Source organism: Chanodichthys erythropterus, chromosome 18, assembly GCF_024489055.1.
Source record: "Chanodichthys erythropterus isolate Z2021 chromosome 18, ASM2448905v1, whole genome shotgun sequence".
Lineage (NCBI taxonomy): Eukaryota > Metazoa > Chordata > Actinopteri > Cypriniformes > Xenocyprididae > Chanodichthys > Chanodichthys erythropterus.
In genome coordinates, this window is record NC_090238.1 from 10829066 (window position 1) to 10844220 (window position 15155).

Sequence of the window (15155 nt, forward strand, 5' to 3'; positions counted from 1 at the left end):
AGGCATTATATGGATATAAAAGATTTACTGCATTGGGACGTTTCTGAAGACAGATATATAAAAACCCCAACCCCCACGCAATTCAATATTTAGGCAAAAAAAAATATTTATTGCGTCGTGAACATTATTGCATTGCAGTTTGTCTACAAGTTTGGAACAGAGATCAGCAAAAAAAAAAAAAAAAAAAAAACCAAGCGGTTGATGGCTGGTCGACCGGTGCATCTCTAATTTCAAGCTTCGAAATGAATGAACATCATAAAAGTGGCCTATACAGCTTGTGAGCTATGCTCCAAGTCTTCTGAAGTCATATGATAGCTTCATCATTAACAGACTGAAATTTAAGTAATTATTCACTGATAATCTTTGTTCCCATTTAATTAACTGTGATGTCCAGATTATTGTGTAAGTGACCTGAGAACTGAATCAAATTCACTCCAATTTGTGAACTGATTCATTAAAAAGAATTAACTCAAAAGAATTATTCTTTCACAAATTGGGCAACCTAACTTATTTCATAAACTTCTATTTCTATTTTTCACAAAAAGCTATCGTTGGCTTCAGAATACTTATAATATGCTGTAGCACAAGTCCTATGAACTATTTTATTTAGCTTTTTTTGTAGCTTGACAGCCCTAGTCCTCATTAACTTATAATTATTTTAAGACTAAGCAATATGTTTTTAAGAACTTTTCCTTTTGTTTTTCAGAGAAGAAAGTCATACAGTTTTTGAACAACGTGAGGGTGAGTAAATGATGACAGAACTTTCATTTTGGGGTGAACTAACGATTTATAATAATAACCCAGTGTTGCTGCTTTGACCCTTCTTCACAGATATACTCTGCTTTACATATAATCTGTCAGATATACTCTGGAAAACGTTGTAATAAAAGCCTTTTAGAAGAACTCCATTTATTGACCTTCTCCTCTTTTGTCATCATCTTTCTTTATGACAAATGCTTTTCACTTTGACCTGATTAAAGGCTGCCTTTGTTTTTTGTTTTTTGGTATCATTGGTCTTGTTCAATGGATTAAATTTGTTCAACAAGAGCTTTTATCACTCTTTGTTTTAAAAGTTTAATTTAATTTGTTTTCCTCATGAAACCCAATGAATTACATAACCGAATTACATAAACAATTGGCGAGTTTTCTATGCTGAGGTAATGTTATTCATTACTTCTTTTCACGTCTGTGAAGCCCTGAGCTCTATTTACTGTGCCCTTTCTCACTTCTTGATCCCATTATAATGAAATGTAAAGCAGAGTACACAGTGGTGCAGTGTAGTATAGCTAAAGCTCAGGGCTGGTAACTAAAATGTTTTTGACATGACAGATTACCAAAAATAAAAATTCTGTTGTAATGTTCTTAATGTCAAGAGAGAGAGAAAAAAGGACAGAAAAGCACCATAAAGGTGGCTCATATAACTTGTTATTATATATTATTATTATAATTATTATTATTATTGATTATTATTTTTTTATTTTTTATTTTATTTTTTTGCTGAAACACACACACACACACACACATATTGCTCATAATACTTAAAAATTATCTCAGCTTAATCAGGTTGCTTCAGCTTTGACTGCAAACTTTGCTAACCTGTGCAGTGTTGACAGACTCTTGAGTTGATCAGCAGTGAATGAAAGAAAGAACGTTCTAGCTCTGAGTGCATCCTTCAGCACTTTGAGGAATGGCTTGTAATTTCCTAAGGGCAGAGTCATTACAGTAGTCCTGGTTGTTGGGGTTTTATAGATCCAGGAATAGCCCCACACAAGATGGAGGAAGTCTCCCATCAGCAAAAGCTCTCTGTTGTGATAGACTTCCTGAAGACATTGGATCTCTGACCACACAAATTCTGACTATGTGTTTGTGTGTGAGAACATAGATGACCCAATCTCACAGCTGTTTGGTTATTTGTTCTCTTATGTAAAATTTATGGCAGTGAATAGATTACATTTTAGCCCAGGACTTATTTTATGGAATGTGAGGAAGGAAAACAAATCTTATATTTTAAAATGATTTAATGAATCTCTTTGATATATTTTCTGAGTGTTCACCATTTCAGAATTTTTTCAGTAGTGTTTTTTTGGGGGCGGTAAATAATGGTGCGAATACCAGTAAATTGTATAGTGCAAACCTTAGTAATCACCTTGCATGATTCATTTAAATACTACCCTCCCAGAAACTTTTGTGTTTCCCTTTCAGACATATTTACAGTTTTTTTCCAATTGCTAACACACAATTTTTCAAACTAGTCTGGTTTTATCAAAACACTTAACACAATTCACAAAACCACACACCCAAACTGCAAAATACCTTATATATCCTGCAAAATGAAGCACTGCAACCGAAACTACACAGAGCATTATCAAAATCAAACTTTTGCATGAAATTGCACACACTTCATTCATATTACCAGATTTTTGCCTAACCACCTACACACTGTTGGGCATAATGAAAAGCACCCCCATCTTTAGTATGCTTTGCCATAATACTAAAATATGTATCAGATTGTTCACATGCACAGAAATATTTAGAGATAAACACACATGCTGTTGCAACATTTTTATTTTTTTTCCTTCACTACAGTAAACAAGTCAGTACAACATAAGCACAGCAGATATATTTACATGGGACTGAACAAAAATATTCTTACAAAAAAAGTAAACTGAAAAAGAAAATTTCTGAAAAAAAATATATTACAGTAAAAAAAACAAAAACAAAAAAAAGGCAAGAAAAATAATTAGGCAGCATCTTGCCGCACAGCCGGGTCTGGCCACAACGCCTCGTCAACATCACAGGCAATATCTTCCCTTGCCAGACATCGAGGGAAGAAGCGCCTTGAGTGCCTTATCCATCCCTGAATTGCACCCACATCAATCTCATCACATGCCTCTTCCATGGCCTGCACAAGAGGCATGCGCACAAAGGGCTGCCGGTCGTATACCTTCCACCGCCATGCCGAAAAGAATTCTTCTATGGGGTTCAGAAATGGTGAGTATGGTGGGAGGTATTGCACGAGAAATGTTGGGTGGTCAGCAAACCAGTTTTGGACTGGGGCTGCACGATGAAAGCTCACGTTGTCCCATACTACAACGTACCGGTTTCTTTGATGGTCTGCATCATTCATACGCTCTGGTGGTATGAGAATGTTGTGAAGTCTGTCCAGAAATGTGAGAATATGGGCTGTGTTGTATGGTCCAAGTTTGGCATGACGGTGGAGGACACCATGCATATTGGAGATGGCAGTGCACATTGTGATGTTCCCACCACGTTGGCCAGGAACATCTATAATGGCTCTGTGGCCAATGAGGTTTCTCCCTCTTCTTCTGGTCTTTGCTAGGTTGAACCCAGCCTCATCTATAAAGATGAACTCATGTGGGATTGCATGAGCATCCATTTCCAGTACTCCCTGAAAACAAAGAACAAAAAACACTCAATATGGTGTTATCCAGTACACTGGGAAACAATGTGTGTAGTGTACTGCAGTCAATATAGTACTTACATCCACATATGCTCGTCTGAACTCTTTGTTTCTTTGAGAGTTTCTCTCAAACGGCACCTTATAAAGTTGTTTCATTCTGATTTGGTTTCGCTTGAGAATGCGAGCCAATGTGGACAGACTAACTCGTTGAATGTTGTTGAATAAGGTGTTGTCTTGGATGATGTGGCTTTGAATTTCTCGTAATCTGATTTCATTATTTTCCAAAACCAAGTTTACAATGGCAGCTTCCTGTACCCCGGTGAACATTTGGCCCCTTCCTCCACCATGGTGTCGTCTCTCAGTCCTTTAGAAAAAATAAAAAAAAATATATAGGGCTTGGACAATGCAGCCTAAATATTTTCCCCCACAGTAGAGTACATTGTACAGGAAACTTGTACAGTTCATGAATGGCTGATGTCATACACTAAGTAAACAGGTGTCACCCAACTGATACACTATGACATGGGGTATACTACATGTGTACTACATGAAATTTTGGTTACATACCTGTTCTCCAGTCTAAAGGTCCGGATGACAGAGGCGACAGTAAAACGGCTCAAGTTTGGCTGCACTCTCTGTCCAGCCTCACGCATTGTCAACCCATGGTTGATGACATGATCTACTAAGGTTGCTCTGATTTCATTTGAAAGTGTTTGTCTTCTTTGGCCATGAACTCCTCTACCTGCTCTACCCCTACCTCTCACTCTTCCTCCCACTCTTATTCTCAACCTCCCTCTTCCTCTTCCTCTCTCTGCAATGTCTTCCATTGTTGTTGTAAAAAAAAAAGGTTCTCACTTGTGGTCTTTTCATAGTGCTTACATCCTGATTGAAGTGTTAACAATTAACCACTGAGGTGTTTGGCCAGGTGGCACATGTAATTGGCCAATTAGCTCATGTAGTGTCATTTTGAATGCCAGTGTTTTGAAATGGCAAACATGTGACTTTATGTCAGATTGTTGTGTCTTATGCAGAGAACTGTATTTAGTGAATTTAAAAAGTGCTATTTTGAAATGCAAAATGTGTGTAAAACAGAAAAGGTGTTTAGACTTTTGGAGACTTGAGAAGAAGTTTTGCTCTCTGTGTGTCAGTTTAAATAATTGTGCTGTGCATGTCATTTTAGTGTGTTAGCAATTGGAAAAAACTGTAAAACTAAACTTTTGCGGACAGCTGCAAAAAATAACTGTGTCCATGTCTTTTCAGTGCTAATTTTCACAGCGTATCTTTCCTGAGAGCAGATTTTTAATGGCAAAAGAGGGTTTGTGCTAATGCAAGCTGTTAGTAAAGTCTGGCCCTAAGTCAGGACGTAGTCATCTCTTTAATAAATGTGGTCAGAATGTATCCCAGACAAAACTCCATATGTGGTTTCAGTGACCCAATCTTGATCTGGTCACAATGCATCTTGGATGCATTTCACTAACCTGATCACTAAAAATTCATAATGGTCAGTATAAAGAGGAATATAGAGGAATATTGTGCTTGTTGATATCTAGTTAACCTGCTAATGAGTGCCTTTCAAATACCATTTTTTCAAAATTTGATGCCAAACTTTTGCAAATCCGTTTCATCCTACAAAGTGTTCTGTACTGTTTGGGTTTCTAATTGACCATGCAAGAGTTTCTTTTTCTTACTAACTTCAAACTGGAGAGTTCATCATACAGTATGTGTTTTTCTTTCAATTAAGGTCCAAATAAGGAGAAGAAAAATACAGCTGGTTAATGTCGGGGAGGAGAGGAGGAGGAGAGAGATTGAGTGATCGTCTGTTATAGTGGACCACAGAGATTCTGTGTGTGCCAGACTCTTTGGCTTTCCATCGTCATACAGCCTGATAAATACTTCACACCTGTGGTGAATACTGCACAGAATCAATCATCAGTCTTTTAAAAAGGAACAAAACAGAAAGTTTCTGCTGCAGCCTCTGCATTCATTTATTTGAAAAGGAATCAGATCCCTTTCATAAATCAGGGAGAGTGTGACGTGGACGAGAAGGGAAACCTTTAAAGAACATTCTAAAGACATGGTGCATTATATCTCCATTCTTGGAAAATGTGGAAAGTGTGAAAATCTGAAAGGTAACAGGAAGTGTGAAACTGACCAGAAAATACTGGCCAAACACCTGACAAATACTTTGAGTGGATAGGAGACATCCGTGTCTGAGTAATGGAGCAGTTCCAGACATTCTTGTGCTTTGCAGAACCAAGACCAAATTGTAGCGTTTGTGGCCACTATCAAAACAAATGTCACATTGGTCTATAGTTTGTTTCATTATTTTTTTTTATTAAAATGTACCAATTGCTCTAGTAAAAAATGTGATTTGCAATAAAGTCTGGTGCGCAGCCACATGCTTAGAAAAGAAGAGGATGTCTTACTGACCTTTTTCCAATGGTAGTTTAAAGTCCTCTAAAACCCGGGACCTACTGATATTTGGAAAAGCTCTACAAGCATTTATAAATTAAAAATAAAGCAGATGAAGACATTTTTGTAAACATTGAGTAAAGTATTTTATTCAATTTAATATTAATTGTAATTTGAGCTTTAAGCTGCATTCTGTGCATGAAAGGTGCTATACATATATAATGATTACAAATTATGTAAAGTGACCAGCCATGATAAACTTTTTTATGTGATCTAAATCTTTATCTTCAAATTGTTGTTACCACAATAATAGATCAGTGTACAACAAAGTAGAGTGAGACATAATTTCAATAGTCTCTCTTTAATCTATCAATCTTGTTCATCAATAGAGCTGCCTCACTGTAGATGGATTGTCAGAGGCTGGTACAACTCATAACTCAGGGTAAATTTGTGATTGGTCCAAAGATAATGAGTTGGTTACAGATCATTTTCATTTGCATAGAAGCCAGCCAATCCGATTTCTGCAGGATCTTGGCCTTGTAAAACAGCAGCCGCTGTTTCTGACAAATGTGAGAATAACTGCGATGAAAGATAAGGTTTCACCCCCCAATAAATAGGGTCTAGCAATATCTATGACCTTACGTGTGTATTGCTGAGGACATTTGTGATTTTGTTGTATGTCTGACAGGCCTTACAGGAACAAGTGTGCTGATTCTGTTTGCACCTCATTGAATTAATCTTCCTTAATGTACTAACCATGAAAAGTGTCCTCTTCTGTCACCCATAGGTTATGTGCCTATCCTCTAGAAAAGCATTGTGGGTAATTTAGAGTCCCTTGCAGTAAATGTCGGGCATAGTCATATGTCACTAGGTAAAGACCGTGGTTATAAAACACTTACAAGTGTAGAGACACACAGCATTGCTGCTTAGTAACCCTGTTTGTTGTTTGAATTTCTTCCATTTAGAAGGAATGGCTAAAGTCAGCGCTGGCAATCAATCATGCCTGGTAATATAACAGTCTCTTAAAAGTTTTTTCACTGCCGTTTCTCCTTTATATTGATTGCCACAATCTGTCAGTATGTTCCTGTTCCTACTCAGTCATACCTCCTTAAAACCTTTAGTGAATCAGACTAGCTTTGAACCAGGTAATAATGGTTATGTACTGATGCAGCACTGATCTAAATCTTTTTTCGTCCAATTTCACACTTACACTGTTATTTGAGACTGCCTCGAAATGTGAGATCTGAGCTAGTCTGATCTAGTCTTTGCTGTCATCATATTTAATTCTGTCCTCAGTTCTTCAATGAATATCGATTGAGTCTGACTGAACTGATTAATGACAGTTTATTTGATTGGTGACATGTCTATTATCATTCCTTTAGGGTCTTGTAATTTACATAATTTTGATAGTCTCTCAAGCTATTAATCTTAAGCCTATGAGCCATTTCTATGACCCCACTGTTTTGCTCGGACTCATAATAATAAATCAGATGCTCTCAATTAAACTGTGGCTCTGGCTATTGACAGATCACCCATAATGAAACATGGTAATATGTGTTTGCCTGTCTGAAGCAGATGTGCGTTTGCTTCTGTTGGGTCCCAGTGTCATTTTTACTGATGGCTTGTGAGCGTTTCATCTCTGGCACCCTACCAGACAGCATCTGAAATGGAGCATATTGTGCAGCACTCTGAGAGCAGAGAGAAACATCTCCAACGGAGCCGAAGATTGTGTCCCTGAAATCCGTACTATGTCCAATGTGTGGTGTAAAATGTGTTGACTGGAGGCCTGAAAGGATGCCAGATAAGCTTTAATCTTGCGTTCACTAAAGTCTTTAAAGGCTTTAGACATACATTTCAAGTTGTTTGCTAGTGCAAAAAAAAAAAAAGTAAAACAGGCACAATATCTGAAACCCTCTGTGTTTATTGTGACAGTTTTTACAATGTGTATACAGGCTATATACTGTATGTATACACTATCATTTGAAGGTTTAAGCCCTGGACACACCAAGACAATGTCAAAGAACTAGCGGCAACGAAAGGCGACTGTGCTTTCACCTCACGTTGGCTTCGTCTTGGCCAAAAAGCTGTGCTTGAACATACTGAAAGGACTAAAGGAGACTGTCAAAAAGCATGTGCGTTCTGCACCTGCGATTAAGTAAATATCTGTGTATTTCAGCAGGTATTAATAGTCTTTTTTCGTCATTCAAAAAAGGTAAACTCAAACTAGGACTGCAGATATACAAACTGTAAACAAAGCATCGCTTACTGTTTTGAATATCACACTGATCACTTTCATCATATTATGAAAATATCTGTGCATTTGAATGCTCAGGTCTGTACAGTCTTGACTTCTTTGCTCACTTTCATCACTTTCGCTTTTATTCTTGTGCATGACTCGTTTACTAAGCTGAAGAGCAAATCAGCATTCTCGTTTTCACCGATGGCCTGAGTACAACATGCTGCATATCGGCCCAAAAGATTTGTAAGATTTTTAAAAAATGTTTTACAAGAGATCTCTTATGCTCACCAAGGCTGCAATGATTTGATCAAAAATACAGTAAACAGTGTTTTTTTTATTTGAAAATTAACTTTATTCCTGTGATGCAAAGCTGAATTTTCAGTATCATCCTTCAGAAATCATTCTAATGCTGATTTGATACTCAAGATTTGTATCATTGTTGAAGACTGTTGTGCTTCATGCTATTTTAGTGGAAACTGATACATTTTTAGGATAGTCTAAAGAAAATAGAAAAAAAAAATAGAATTCATTTGAAATGTAAGAGTCTTTACTGTCAATTTTGATCAGTTTAATGTATCCTTGCTGATTAAAAGTATTATTTTTTTCATTAAAAAAGTTTGTCTGTGGCAACCACTCAGCTTTTATAAATATAAATATTAACAAAGTTGAAGATTTGAATCATCATTTGTCATTGTTTTGAAGCACCACTGGGCAGTGATTTTGACTGTGTGCGACTTTTGCACTGTTTTGAGGGACACTTAGCATTAGCATTCGTTGCTGCTGCTGCTAAAGCTCACATCCACCTCCTAATCATAATTCTGTGATGCTCTTAATGTTAATTTGCCTCATTACTTGGCACAACTGTCTCACTTCCATTTGAGACACTCTGGGTGTCTGCCAGCATGTCACAGTGTCTGTCATTAGATTTCAATCGTCTCTGTTTAATCTATCAATCACGTCCATCAATAGAGCTGCCTCACTGTAGACAGATGAGCAAAGGTCAGAGGCTGGTGTTATGTCAAATATCATGACATTCTCGTCAGACGTAATAAAAAGCACAACTTGTAGTTACTGTTGTTTTTGCATCAAAATATGAATTTTGTTTTATTTGCAGCTGTTGCTTTCTTTGTTGGCTTTTTTGTACCTCTTAAGCAAATCTCAAAATGAATATCCATATTTCATAATGTACATTATAGCTTTAAAAAAAAGCTATAATGTACAACATTTATATAATTTAAATTATATTTTTAACGGTGTTTAATTTATTTAGACAAAATAATTATTTGCTTATCATTATCACCCAGAATTTTAGTATCATTGCATCCCTAGTTGACAGACGAATTGCTTGAGGCTGGAAACTTATAACGCTGTGGTTAAAGGATTAGTCCACTTTCAAATAATTTTTTTCTGATAATTTACTCACCCCCATGTCATCCAAGATGATCATGTCTTTATTCTTCAGTCAAAGAAATTAAGGTTTTTGATGAAAACATTCCAGGATTATTCTCTTTATAGTGGACTTCAGTGGCCTCCAAACGGTTGAAGGTCAAAATTACAGTTTCAGTGAACGGGCACCGCGTTCGTTCCGTAAGTTGAATAGGGAAGGCATAGGACATACAGCGTAAGCTTTTTGAAGAATACGGAAAGTGGAAGCATGTGCAAGGCGATCATTTGTGTTTATAAAGCATATACAGTTGTATTTTTTTTTTCCGAAAATGACCGATCGTTTCACTAGATAAGAACCTTATCCCTCGTCTGGTATCATTTAACTCCCTGTGGTCCGAAAACGCGCCAGCGCGTTTTGCAGGATTTTTTTCACATTGCAGCAAAACAGACTTAAAATACTCCGTCATTTCTTGTCATAGAGACATAAGTAATATATCAATTGAAACTATAGAATGTCTTCTTTTATTTGTGTACACTCAGAGTAAAAACACAATGTTGTGCTTTTTGTAAAATAAAGAAAACTAACATGATGCGTGATCTCTCCTCTCCCTCTGAACGAAGTCCGATCTGATAGTTCTCAGAAAATGAACTTATGAATACTAATGAAAAAAAAATTACACTTATGTCTAAAGAAATGTTGAAATGTCAGGTTTTAAATCGTGCAAGTCAAATCGAAAACAAACATTCTGTGTTTATGTAATCTGTATGAAAAGAGAGCCATGTCAAAGCCTATTCGGACGCAAATTCAGAGGCAATACTTGTATGCATTGTCTCAATCGTGTATGTATTGTCTCGAAAAGTGTTTATTTGGATGTTAAAGCCATGGTTAGCGATCTCTAGAAGACATGCCATTAGTTCCTAGTTCCTTTTCTTCTTTATATGAATTTGTGGCCTAAAGGTGTACAGAGCGCCCTCCGGCTGCAGGTATGAATTGAATACACAGTATTCAGCACTCATAGTGATGACAATAAATATTACTTCTCAGTATAGAAAACTGACATAAATATATAAGAATCCATCAATATTTCTCCAAATGTGTATGCTTTTACACTAAAACCCTATATGGAATGCCATAGAGGTAACATAATTGTTCAGACACTTTGCATCAAAGAAATACATTATATTTTAAAGAATATAATAGAATACCATTATTTTAAATTGTAATAATATTTCACAGTATTGCTGTTTATGATGAGCTGAGACATTATTACAGAGAGTTTTTTTTTTTTACAGCCTACCTGACTGAAAGGCCTCATTATATGCAAGTCATTTTAGGTCATTATTATGTGATTCTTTTGTCTTCTCAGGTGTAAATGGCCCATTATTTATGATGATTCACGCCTCCACGCATACTGTGTTTCTTGACAAAAAGTGTCTTACAAAAACTAAATCAATATATTGTTTTATATGAAGGAGTAGGCAGCATAATTTTTACAAATACTCTAGTCTACAACCTCCAATACCCAGAAGTCTTGTGAACACAGATTTAATATACTTTTTTTGGCCTTATTTCAGTGACTTGAGTTTTTTTGTTTTTTCAATAACCACGCATAAACATTATTCCTCAAAAATACAAAAATACAAACATGTACATACATGTTCCTCACATATTATTGTAGCCTAGTTTGTGCTGAATACAGTGTAATGACACTTTTGTCATTGATATGTTTATGAACAACTGAAAAAAGCACAAATGTCAGGGCATGTCAAAACTTCTCCAAGCCCCAAATGTCACAGTCACAGTCACTGGACTTTCAGTTTGTTTGTTGTCATCTGTCACATGTTCCTTTGTTCTAGTTTCCCGCCACAATCAGTATCCATGGACACTAATCGATTCATCACAGCTGGTGTATGTTCCTGTCTGGTTCCTGTATTCCCCAGTTGGATGATCTAGTAAAAGACTTGTTTGATATAATCTCCTCGTCGTGTGCTTTATACACCATAGGTACTGTAACAGAACACCCGACCGAAACAGTAAGCGACATGTTTGTTATTTGTATTTTCTTTTTGGTTTTCGTGTTCAGTGTTTTTGTTTCCGTGTTTCACTCCTGCTTTCACTATGGACCCTGCCGTTCGACTCCTGTGCCTTAAGCAGGGAGAAAGCTCCCTCGAGGGACATTTAGAAGTATATATGGATCTTGCACATCAGACCACCTTCCCGGACCACTATCTGTGCTCGTTCCTGCACACTGGACTCAACAACACCACACGAGCACAGCTGTCCGGGGAGGGTCCTCGAGGGAGCTTCATGTCATATGTGGAGTGGGTGCTGGCGTCCTGTGGATCAGCATTCACCGTCGGAGTTGCCGCCAGCCCCACTCCCCAGCCAGTGCCCAGCCAGAACCACCCAGACGGCGAGGACTTTCGACCTGAGCCCACCGCAGGTAGCACGACGGAGACCGCCGCGACCGAGCCGCCCACGCATACAAGAGCGATCGGGGGTAACATCGCCACGGAGCCCGAGCAGTGTGAACCTGACCAGGTGTGTGAGCCGGCCGAACCTACCATCGCCGAGGGAGTGTTGGTGGACGTCGAGGGACTGGAAGTGAGCCCCGCCCACCCCCCCGCTACTGAGAGTGAGTTTTTTGTGGAAACGCTACTGGACTCTAAGTGTGGAGAGGACATTTTTCTCGCTCCTGTTCTGTCCCCTGTAGAGCTGGTCCCATCCAGCGCACCTCTCCCACTTAAATGCTAACCCTCCTGTGACTCACAACAGTATGTGGATTTTTGCATAGAACTCCAGCCTGTTTCCCAGTCCACAGCCATCTGTGCCATCCAGTCGTCTACGTCTCCCTTCAGTCCCACAGTACCACCTCCTCTCAGTAGCGTGGTACCATCTCGGGGCACGAGGAGCCCGAAGCTCCGCCTCCAGCTTCGGACGGTCTCAAGATGTCTCCATCCATCGCCCTGACTCCTGCACCTGCGCTCCTTCCACCTTCGACCTCGGAAGTGACCATCGGCCTTTCGACCACGTTGGACTCCCTCGGAACGTCGGCTCCACCTGGGTCAGACATCGCTGCGCCTCCGCTGCGGACTTGCGGACCATCCGCTGCTCTCTGGTCCTCCACCCCTTCCACTACGGCTCGCTCCGCCCTACCTCAGGCTCCGTCTCCTCGTCAGACCTCCGTATCCCCTTCTCGATCGCCGGAGGTCGTCACTGCGGCTTCGTCACGGCCGCTTGGATATTCACCATCTCTCCACCACCTCGGCATGTCTACTACGCGGTGGGCTCCATCCTCGCCGTCGTTGACTGCGGTCCTCCCCATGGCGGTCTACCTCTACCTTCCCTGGCTCCTCCCTCCATCAACGCCGCCGTGGGGCACCATCCTGGCTGTGGCCTGGCTCAACATCCTGCAGCCCCTGTTTAAGGCCACCCACCACCCTTCACCACCTCCTGCACCACCCTGGACTCCTTTATTCCGCCTCCTCCCGGTGAGCCGTCCGCCTCCTGAACCACCTCCAACATCATCATCTGCATCCCATCGTCATCTTCCTCCCTCTCTACGGCGCGAGGACGTGCCTTTCCTGGAGGGGGCGTAATGTCACAGTCACATGGACTTTCAGTTTGTTTGTTGTCATCTGTCACATGTTCCTTTGTTCTAGTTTCCCGCCACAATCAGTATCCATAGACACTAATCGATTCATCACAGCTGTTTGTCATTTGAGTTCAGTCTGTCTATTTAAGTTCCTGTTTCTGTTCAGTTAGTTGTCGGGTGTCGTTTGTGTATGTTTGGTGTATGTTCCTGTCCGGTTCCTGTATTCCCCAGTTGGATGATCTAGTAAAAGACTTGTTTGATATAATCTCCTCGTTGTGTGCTTTATACACCATAGGTACTGTAACACCAAATCAGCCTCAGACTCCAGAGGGTTAAAGCCCTTTGAAGCTGCACTGAAACTGTAATTTTGACCTTCAACCGTTTGGAGGCCATTGAAGTCCACTATAAGGAGAATAATCCTGGAATGTTTTCATCAAAAACCTTAATTTCTTTTTGACTGAAGAGAGAAAGACATGAACATCTTGGATGACATGGGGTGAGTAAATTATCAGGAAAATTTTATTTGAAAGTGAACTAATCATTTAACTATGTAAACTTGCTTTGACCAGCAAATGACCATAAATTACCAATGTTTAGCCATCTAAAACCCCTAGATGCTGATATAAGCTGGATTCCCCAAGCTTTGAGGTAGAGCAGCACTACTGCATCTATTAAACCTATGACAAGTACGATCACAGTGAACACTCAAATCTGTATTGTCGCTGCTGCTGACCCAGAGAGAGCAGTTCATGTATAGATATGAAACAGCTTCACAAGCAGTCTTTTTAAAAACACAGTGACATTATTTCTGTGTTACAGTAATTCAAATAATCACAGAAGTTCATGGAAAAAAAACCTTATAGTTCGCAATAAACATTAATGTCTATGGAAGTGATCAAAATAGAGCAAATCCCCTTTTGAAAGTAACTTAACCTTCAAATAAAGATTGTATCACTTACATCATTATACCAGTAGGTGGCATCAAGTGACTGTTGATGTATTCGTCATTGAATCATTCCTTCAAGACATTCATTCAAAAACTCGGATTCATCTAGTAATAAAACAAGTGAAGTATTTAGGTGTGTTCAAATTGAGTGATTCGAAAGCATACTGGTCTGGTCTCCAATCGCTCTCATGCTACTTTGATGTCATACACCGACTGATCTGTGCAGCTCCGCTTCTAGTCGAACACACCTTTTATGAGTGGGTCATTGAATCATTCATTCAAACCAATAAAAAAAAAATCTAATTAATTAAATATATTTTTAAATACACTACAGCAATTCAGAATTGTGGGAGAATCATGATCTGTGGTTTAAACAAAAAGAAATCTTGATTCTCAGTTAATTCAGAATCATGCAGCTCTTCTTTGAGGAAAACAAACCAGTTAGTACTATACACTGACTGGCCAGTTTGAAGCTTTCTTATGTCAGTATTATATAAAACCTAATGAGTACTTAAGAAGAGGTATCTTCTATAATTAATAATGTCTCTCTCCTGAATCAGTTGAACAAGAAACAGATCTTTCAGATGTGTGTATTCACCTTCAGTAAGTCCTGTTGGCTCTGAAAATTGTCAATATTTAATAAAAGAAAAAAAATTGGAGGGATGAAACCTCATATTCTATTATTAATATGCTTTATTCAATGCATAATAAGGAAATCCTTTGAAGGAATGTGTCTAAGGAGAAACTGTTCCTTCAGTTTTTGAAAACCGCAGCATATTTTTCTCTTTCTCTCTCTCTCTGTAGCGCACACTTGCTCGCTCTCTTTGTGCTGCCAGGAAACAACTGATTCAGATTCTTGCTAATGAACAGTGATGGAAAGAAAAAGACAGCGTGAAAGAGGAGTCAGGCACTTCATAATGTTAGGTTTAATGGAAACGCAATGTTTCACTAATTGAAAAAGGAAATTGATGCAGGAGATGTGTAATGTACATTTGGATTCAGGTTTCCTATTTGATTTTGTTTCTGCATGGTGTAGGGAATCATGTTTCAAATGGATCTAAAAAAAACCACACAAGGCAAAGGCTCCGTGAATCGCAATGAGCTGTCACCATATTTCACCCTTCACGGAGCCTTTTCCTTGTTTTTTTTTTTTTT

At 38.8% G+C, this 15155-nt stretch overlaps 2 protein-coding genes across 8 annotated transcripts in view; one reads left to right on the forward strand and one right to left on the reverse strand.

Moving 5' to 3' along the window:
- chrm3a (cholinergic receptor, muscarinic 3a) overlaps positions 1-15155 on the forward strand; it is a 136634-nt gene that overhangs the window by 83380 nt on the left and 38099 nt on the right. For 5 of the 7 annotated variants that reach the window (XM_067367133.1, XM_067367135.1, XM_067367136.1 and 2 more), the window contains one exon: positions 707-741. The exons of the other annotated variants lie outside the window; for them this stretch is intronic. The gene's annotated coding sequence lies outside the window, so the exon portion shown is untranslated. The remainder of the gene's footprint in view (positions 1-706; positions 742-15155) is intronic. 7 annotated transcript variants of the gene reach the window in all.
- On the reverse strand, positions 2263-3706 carry LOC137007077 (uncharacterized). Its single transcript, XM_067368370.1, has 2 exons — positions 3503-3706; positions 2263-3409 (listed from the first exon to the last, which is right to left on the reverse strand). The coding sequence occupies exons 1-2, from the start codon at positions 3575-3577 to the stop codon at positions 2741-2743; spliced, it is 744 nt and encodes a 247-aa protein (XP_067224471.1). The 5' UTR covers positions 3578-3706; the 3' UTR covers positions 2263-2740.